Here is a 9,001-nt window from a genome sequence, read left to right as displayed (position 1 = left end):
TATGAATAGTTTTTGTGTCTGTCCTGTGACTGACCGGTGGTAATTGAGGGGGCCATAAAAAACACATCGGAATAGTGGTTCTTATTTATTACCATTCTGAATTAAATCAAAATTGTCAAGAATCGATTTTTAAAAGTGAGTTTTTAAGACTTCTACGCGCTTACTTCCTGTGTCCTATGTCAGCCACCAAGAGGCGTTTTTGTAACCTGTAATCTGTTTCAAAGAGGTCTTGTTGTACCAAATATCTTGCAAGAATTGGTCTGATTTGGATTTCTGTTAAATCAAGAAGTGATTCTGAATTTAATCGTGACCCCAAGAATCACACCTAAATTGAATCCTAAGTGTTTGTAAAATTCAATAACAGGGAAATAGAATGCAATGGAACTTTAATTCACTTGTTAAGGAATTTCAATGAATAGTCAGCATCTATCTCTTAACTATAGCAATAGCCTTGATGGACAAACATTGAGTTTGTGACACATTGTAAAAAATATTGGAAATTGAAAGCTTCATATCACATTGGTACCTGTGATAAATTATTAATCCACATTTTTTTTAAACCTGAAGTACATACAGGGTACTTGTTCAACGTAAAATAAATACAGGAAATTGGAAGTGAATGACTTGCCCAGAGAATCAAAACATGGCCTTACATCAGCATGTAGAAAAGTAAATGTGGAAGTGATGCCATGTTCAATCTACAAATATTCCATAAATTACACACTGTGACATTCTGAGGAAATGACTTCATGACTCTTGTGGCACATTTTATACAGATGTGTTTTATTTAATCATTAATATTTTTTTTGTTTTGCTTTTCTTCTTTTCATGTCTACAAGGGAAAACATGCATGCACTTAATGTGGTGATCAGCAATAACATAACAAACGTTCCCTTGAAATAATTGAAAAACACACTTATATTGTTTGTTAATGCTCACTGTGACTTAAAAATGCTTTTTGCTTTCTTTTTTTTTTTAGCTCAAGATTGCAGCAAAATCTGACAAACGCCATGAAAATGTAAAGGAACAATCTCCAAAAAGCCAAAAATCTTAGTGAAATTTTAAAATCCTGATAATATGGAAGAGAAAGAAACCAAAAACACTTTTCATTTACAACACATTGTAATATTTTCCATGAAACTATGAATTTATTTCCAACAGTCTGTATATATATATATATATACACACACTTTTGTCATAAAAAAATACAATCATGTGTGCTTACGGACTGTATCCCTGCAGACTGTATTGATCTATATTAATATATAATGTAGGAACCAGAAATATTAATAACAGAAAGAAACAACCTTTGTGTGCGAATGAGTGTGAATGGGGGAGGGAGGTTTTTCTGGTTGGTGCACTAATTGTAAGTGTGTTTTTTATGTTGATTTATCCATCCATCCATTTTCTACCGCTTATTCCCTTTGGGGTCACGGGGGGCGCTGGAGCCTATCTCAGCTACAATCGGGCGGAAGGCGGGGTACACCCTGGACAAGTCGCCACCTCATCGCAGGGCCAACACAGATAGACAGACAACATTCACACTCACATTCACACACTAGGGCCAATTTAGTATTTATTTCTTGTGCGGCCCGGTACCAATCGATCCACGGACCGGTACCACTGCAGTAGAGGATGCTGTTTCTACGGAACATACAAAATAAGATTTATTAGCATTCTGGAAATGTAGCCCCCAAAACAATTAAGTTAACTATCCCAGGGTTACAACCTAAGGAGCTGTTTTGACAATATTTTGTAGCCTACGATTGTATTTGATGTTTGGTGAAAAAATAAGAGCACGTCAGCATTGATCATATAGTAGTTGTTTGCAGGCTTGTGAGACATGAAACAAGTTTGAATGAAGTATAACATGTTACAAACTTCCTTGTTGAGCCACAATACGGTTGGTTCACACTGAGCTTAAAAATACTTCCCCTTTAAACTTTCCTTCTTTCATACCACTAAACATTCCCCATTTGTTGCAATTGAAATACTACTCTATCAACATTGCATCACTAGCGTGTGGAGTCACTCAAGTAAACACATGTTCTACAGGGGGGCGGACACGCCAGACAGGAAGCGCGCAAGAAATTGTTGAGGTCTGCACAACAGCAGAAATGTTTTTTGGAAATCACACCTTTTTATGTCAGAGTGTGATTTAAGTCCAACATTCCAACTGCAATACATTCTCTTATATTTGAAAACCCCAAATCTCGATCATTTTAATCTACTTATCATGTGGAATACTGGATTTATTTATTTATTTAATTAGTGTAGCACCCTTCAGTCTTTTGGCACTTTATGTGATTTGTGGCCATAAGGAACCAAATCAGGTGTGTCCAAAGTTTGTCACAGGGGGCATATATTGACCAATCATCATATAAAATCTAATGAGGCATCAAATCATTGTGACAAATGACTTAGTTTATTTTAGCCTACATTAGAATGCCCATCCATCCATTTTCTACCACTTGTCTTTCTCGGGGTTGCGGGGGTGCTGGAGGCAGAAGGCAGGGGTACACACTGCACAAGTCGCCAACACAGATAGACAGACAACATTCACACTCACATTCACATACTAGGGCCAATTTAGCAACCTATCCCCAGGTGCATGTCCTTGGAGGTGGATGTACCCGGAGGGAACCCACCCAGTCACAGGGAGAACATGCAAATTCCACACAGAAAGACCCCAAGCGGGGCTCGAACCCAGGTCTTTCATATTGTGAGACACACGCACTAACCCCTTTACCACCGTGCTGCCGACATCAGCATGGTTCCATTTCTTATAGTATGGTGCCGTAATTGGAACATTTTATTCCGATTCAGAACTAAACAAAATTTCCCTTCATCTCAATTTGGTCAGGGTATATGAAAACATTTGGGCTCGCTGGTTTGTCTTTTTTGGATAAAACTCATATGGTTTGTTTTGTCAAAAAATAAATAGGCTCATAGTTCAATTGTGAATCTTTATTATACATAACATAGAAAATCAATAAATAGCCATAAATACAATAAATATAACTTCAAGAATGATCGCATACTGTAAAATGTTCCATTGGAAATACATTACAAGCTCATTTTGAAACATGATCAGCCTCTATTGACTGATTATTTCAATCAAAATGTTGCATTTATTTAGGTTGACTTTCTAATTGCACTTTCGGTTGGAGTCTTGTAAGTGCTGAGCCAGATTTTCAACTGCAAAGACTCGAGCTGTGATGATGGAGAAGGAGAAAAGTCGTTCCACGTAATGCTTGCAGAGGGAGTCTTTGGCCCAATCATCGAGCGGCTTCTCCTTGTTGGTGGTGTCCTGCAGAAAGACATCACATTAGAGCTACCCCACCTTGTCTGACTTGAAACGTTTTTAGTTTGAGTCCACTCACATTCTGGGGATTGCTGCCCGTCATCATACATTTCTTATGCATACTGTTCAACACTGGCTTCACCTGCTCCACAATCATCGAGCATTTTGGAAATTTTGAGACTCTCTCAATGGCAGATTTATAGTCAGCCAGAATCTTGCAGATCTTTCTAATGCATGGCTGTTGAGGCAACAGGACAGAAAGAGAGTTGTGTGTCATGTTCTTAGGATCACAATGATCTTTGGCTTCCACCCAAGCAATATCGGTGCTGAAGGTTGGGACATATTTCCATTTATCTTGAGCCTGTAGAAAAGTACAGATGTGTTGGAATATATTAAATTGTAAGGAAGTGATATAAACACAATATAAGCAATATGACATGATAACAAATTAATTCCTATTTGAATGCTGATTTGGTATTCATCATTTTCTTAAAACAAGATAAATTGTTTCTTACCTGTTTGTTGGCTTTTTCAGCCTCCTGGTTGAGCCGCAGAGCATTGTCCCTCGCATTTGTACAAACTTTCGGGACAGCAGCAAACAACAAGAAAAGAGACACTACAGTTTTGAAAACAAACTCCATTGTAGATCGTTGAATATGTGTGTAATGTGTGTGAGTTTGTGTTATCTGATGAGTGCTGTACTGAGCTTTATTTATACCTAAAAGAATGAGTCAGTGTTGGGAATTCCTGTACGCATGGGTATCCCTCAGGTTAGTTGTAGTCGGGAGCAATTTACATTTCATTCATATACAAAAATACAATACAAAAGGTTAACATTAGGTAGATTAAAATAATAATCTAAACATAAATGCTTTATTCATATTGCAATTGGTGACTTTAAAAAAAAAAAGTGTTTAGAATAACACTACTGCAAAACTAAATGTATTTAGATTACAGTTTGCTTGTAATTTATTCATCAATTATGCTTTACAGTAATGAATAATTGAATTGTATTATGTTTCTCCCGGTTTTTCCCCTTTCTTTTCCAGAGAACTTCAATTAAAAAAAAAACATTTTAGAGAGATTCCTCTGCACTTTCGTTTCCCACTTTTGTCGTTTTTGTTTTGCAAACCAAGCGTTTTACAAAACAATTCTTTATATGCAGTAATGTATATATTTGCTAACTTTAATTGGGAAAACCCTATAGGAACATGTGAAATAAATTTTTGGCGTGGGTTGCTATCACTTGGTCCACTATACAGTTCACAGAAATATTAAGGTAAATTAACATCCCCTATTTGGTAAGTTTACACGTTTTTAATGTTTGAAAAAATAAGAACATTATACTTCTTATGTTCTGCGAAACAAGCTTATTCAAATAAGACATACATGTGTATGTTTGAATGGAGCGCACGGTTCTGTCTTTTAAAGAGACGAGCTATATTCCAGACTTTTGGGTATCCAGACATTGAAATTATTAGTATATTTATTATTGAAAGAAACTACATGATGAATTACAAAGATGTGAATTGTTTTTTTTAACAAACAAATTTACCTCTCCAGTTTCGGACACTCACAAAACTAACGTGTTTGTGAACGCACCACCGTTGCTCCGGAAGTGTTTGGTGCAGCGTGTTGTTGTTGTTAGTTGTGACTGCAATGAGCATGGGCGGCAAATTGAACTTCGAGCCCAGGTTGGCACAAACTTTGGATTTTTCATTCCATATGTTCTCGTTGGTTTCGATTCTAAACGAATGAGCATTTTCTTGTTGCTAATGTACTAACTGTCATTGTGTGCAACTCAGTTGAGCTGTATCGCTCCTGCTAGCCGAAAGCTAACATTGATTTTTCAGATATCAGTTTTCAGTAATGGCGAAAGACCCCACGTAGTTGTACCTTGTATTTATGTTTCAATTGTGGGCTAGGGTGCTCCCGTATTTATATTTTAATGTGTTAGGTTTTCTTCGAGGGGGCGGGGGTTTGACGTATTATGTTAGCGCACAGTTAGCTAACATTTAGCCTGGGCAGTGGTTCCCTAAACGTTTCTAACCAAGTACCACCTCAGAAGACACTTGGCTCTCAAAGTACCACCATAATGACCACCATCAACATACAGTAGCGTAGTAGGCCTACATATTCAATAAAAACAAGGCAGAGGTTATTTTTTAATAAGTATGACCCCGAAAAGGACAAGCGGTAGAAAATGGATGAATGGATGGATATTTCATATTTTGGCCACTAACATTACACACAGTTTGAACCGTAATAATGTGTTTGAATATTAAATTAAGTGATTATTTGGTGTACTACTGGTATGCGTATCACAGTTTGAGAATCACCGGCCTTGAGCAAGGCGATTACCGTAAACTAAATTGTTCTATCTGTGTTGGCCCTGTGATGAGGTGGCGACTTGTCCAGCCTTCCGCCCGAATGCAGCTGAGATAGGCTTCCGCACCCCCAGCGGCCCCAAAAGGGACAAGCGGTAGAAAATGGATGGATGTTCTAGAAAGAAAGCTAAGGACCGGACTTCTATCTTCACTCTTCTTCTTATATTGAGAAAAAATTATCTGCTCTAGTGTCATTTGTTTTTTTGTCTATATATTTTGTCATAGTTACAAATATCAGACAAAAAAGCTCTAAAAAAATACTAACGTCGACAGCAGTGTAGGTTAAAATGTCAATGCAAAGATCTGCCAATGTGTTCACAGTGGTCCAAGTTCCTCTATACCAGTGGTTCTCAAACTTTTTTCACCAAGTATCACCATAAATTTCACCACACCTAGTGTGTGACAATCATTGGTACTTTAACTTTTTAATAATGACCACCATCAACATACAGTGGCGTATTAGGCTTACGTATTCAATAAAAACAAGGCAAGGGTTATTTTTAACAAGTATATTTAATATTTTGGCCACTAACATTACACACAGTTTCAACCTGTGTTTGAATATTGATTAAGTGTTTATTTGGCATACCACTGCAATGTGTACAACAGTTTGAGAATCACTGGCTTAGAGCAAGGCTATTAAACTAAATTGTTCTATCTGTGTTGGCCCTGTGATAAGGTGGCGACTTGTCCAGGGTGTACCCCGCCTTCCGCCCGAATGCAGCTGAGATAGGCTTCAGCACCCCCCGCGATCCCGAAAAGGAGAAGTGGTAGAAAATGGATGGATAGATGGATGTTCTAGAAAGAAAGCTAAGGACCGGGGGCCCGGACTTCTGTCTTCACTCTTCTTCTTATATTGAGAAAAAAAAGATCTGCTCTAGTGTCATTTGTTTTTTTGTTTACCGGTATTTATTTTGTCAGAGTTACAAATATCAGACAAAAACGCTCTAAACAATACTAGTGTCGACAAGCAGTGTAGGTTAAAATGTCAATGCGAAGATCTTCCAACGTGTTTACAGTGGTCCAAGTTCCTCTAAGTTAAGTTAAAGTTAAAGTACCAATGACTGTCTCACACACACACTAGGTGTGGTGAAATTTGTCCTTTGCATTTGACCCATCCCCTTGTTCACCCCCTGGGAGGTGAGGGGAGCAGTGGGCAGCAGCAATGGCCGCACCCGGGAATCATTTTTGGTGATTTAACCCTTGATGCTGAGTGCCAAGCAGGGAGGTAATAGGTCCCATTTTTATAGTATTTGGTATGACTCGGCCGGGGTTTGAACTCACAACCTACCGATCTCACGGCGGACACTCTAACCACAAGGCCACTGAGTAGGTTTCTATACCAGAGGTTTTCAAACTTTTTTCACCAAGTACCACCTCAAAAAACAATTGGCTCTCAAAAGTACCTTCGTAATGATCAACATTAAAATAAAGTTCAAATATTCATTAAAATAAGGCAGAGGTTTTATTTAACAGGTATATTCAATGGTTTTAGCCACTGTAACATTACACACAGTTTGAACAGTAACACTGTGTTTGAACATTTAATTACGTGATTGTTTGGCAAATCACTAAATGGAGCCCGCGTACCACTAATGGTATGCGTAACACAGATTGAGAATCACTGCTCTTTACAACAGGCGCACTGTAGTATTTTTAAGAATTAGCTGGAAAAATGTTAGTCTCTCTCAAGTTTTATACTGTATTTGGTCCAGTCTGGTGTCATTCCCGAGCCGGATTTGGCCCACAGGCTGCCATATGAATAGCCCTGGCCTAAACCAAGCAAATAGTAGCACCTACAACTGGAGTGTCCAATCCAAGGACTGCATACTGAAACATTAATAGATGGGGTGTCTTGATTTATTTCAATATATATATATATTTTTTTTAAACCTAAAAATGTGATGTATACAGACAAGGTGTTGCGTTCTTAGTACTGTGTTCTGAGTAATTATTAATATCGACATTACAGCATTTTCCTTTGACATGGAGCATTTTTTCTCTATTTTCCCCATTGTTTAATGTGTTTTTTTGTTTAATTTTATTTCTACAATGTGCCGCGAACAAACCACAGGCCACATTTTGGACACCCCTTCTTTACTGAAGTTAAGGTTTCATCTGTTCGTAAATTACAGGTGTTAAGCTCAAGGCCTGGGTGCCGCATCTGTCCCGAGACATCATTTTATGTGGCCTGTGAAAGCCTGGAAATAATGTGTGTCATTAAGACATTTGATCTTTTTTGATTAATGAATTTAAATTTTAGCACACAATAAATATACATGCAAATGTTGTTCTTAACACAGTATTATTTGATACAACAAGCTATTCCATTTTGTCATTGAAACCCTTTTCAAATGAAATTCTTCACGAGCTGAACTAAAATATCTGCTTATCACTTTCTGATTCCTAAGAAAGTTTTAGATCAGTTTGTTGGTAAATAATGATGATAATCAAATGAAGGGGCTATTGTGTAATAGTCAGTCCCTCCAGGATTTTGCAGCCTTTTTTTGTGATTGCTGTGGCCTAAAATGCTGGATTTCGCGGCAGCATTTTCAAAAAGTTGCTGCAAAATCTCACCCGAGGTGCAGGAAGACATTTGATTGGTCACAGTTGCATTGCGTTTGAGTGCTGCTGGGACAAATTGGATTGGCAAATGTGTCGATGACTGGCCAAAGTCAAGTAGGGAAATTGTGGGGATTGGGCAAAGTTCAAAGGCTGCGCAAAATTTGTGCGGATTGGTTTAATTTACATGAATTGGTATGATCGCAACATCGGGACATCATGGAGGGACCGATTAATATCAGGAAGTGGCCTTCTGAGGGCATCCGTAACTGCAAAGAGGCCATGACGAAAATGAGTTTGATACCCCTGCCTTAAATGGAACAACAGTCATCTTTACTAGTGTGGAGGCCATTTACCACAGACATTGCTTTTCACTGCAGGTTAATGTTAATGTAGCTGGACCCATGATGAACTATGATGGGCTGGACTCTGGGATGGGGGAGTACCCTCCCAGTCTCCATGGGACTCTGGATGCAGCAGGGATGGAGCCCTCCATGGATCCTCACATTAACCCCAACCTCCTGCAAGGTGTCGAGATTGATCCGGATGGTTTGGCTGTCACAGGTCCTGAGCCTGTGCATCTCATGGAGGGAATGTTTTCTGAGCTCCACAGTGTGGTCTCTGAAGTTGGCATCCCAGTCACAGCCACACATTTTGATCTGCAGGAAGAATTGCTTTGGATGGGAAACCATAGAGTGAGAGCAAACATTAACATGACCATACTGTGATTCCTTTAAAAAACAACAAC

General features: G+C 38.5%; 1 protein-coding gene across 3 annotated transcripts in view; it reads left to right on the top strand.

Annotated features, from left to right (window-relative positions):
• Positions 1 to 9,001, top strand: part of pan2 (poly(A) specific ribonuclease subunit PAN2) — a 32,213-nt gene that overhangs the window by 2,632 nt on the left and 20,580 nt on the right. For 2 of the 3 annotated variants that reach the window (XM_072913738.1, XM_061984073.1), the window contains exons 1-2: positions 4,923 to 4,998; positions 8,634 to 8,948. In XM_072913738.1, coding sequence (XP_072769839.1) covers positions 8,658 to 8,948 — 291 coding nt within the window. In that variant the 5' untranslated portion in view covers positions 4,923 to 4,998; positions 8,634 to 8,657. Of the gene's footprint in view, positions 1 to 4,922; positions 4,999 to 8,633; positions 8,949 to 9,001 lie in introns of those variants that run through there. The other variant, XM_061984066.2, reaches the window with a different exon arrangement.

The sequence above is a fragment of the Nerophis lumbriciformis genome, linkage group LG01 (assembly GCF_033978685.3).
Source record: "Nerophis lumbriciformis linkage group LG01, RoL_Nlum_v2.1, whole genome shotgun sequence".
NCBI classification, from domain to species: domain Eukaryota; kingdom Metazoa; phylum Chordata; class Actinopteri; order Syngnathiformes; family Syngnathidae; genus Nerophis; species Nerophis lumbriciformis.
This window is presented reverse-complemented; position numbering and strand designations above follow the sequence as displayed.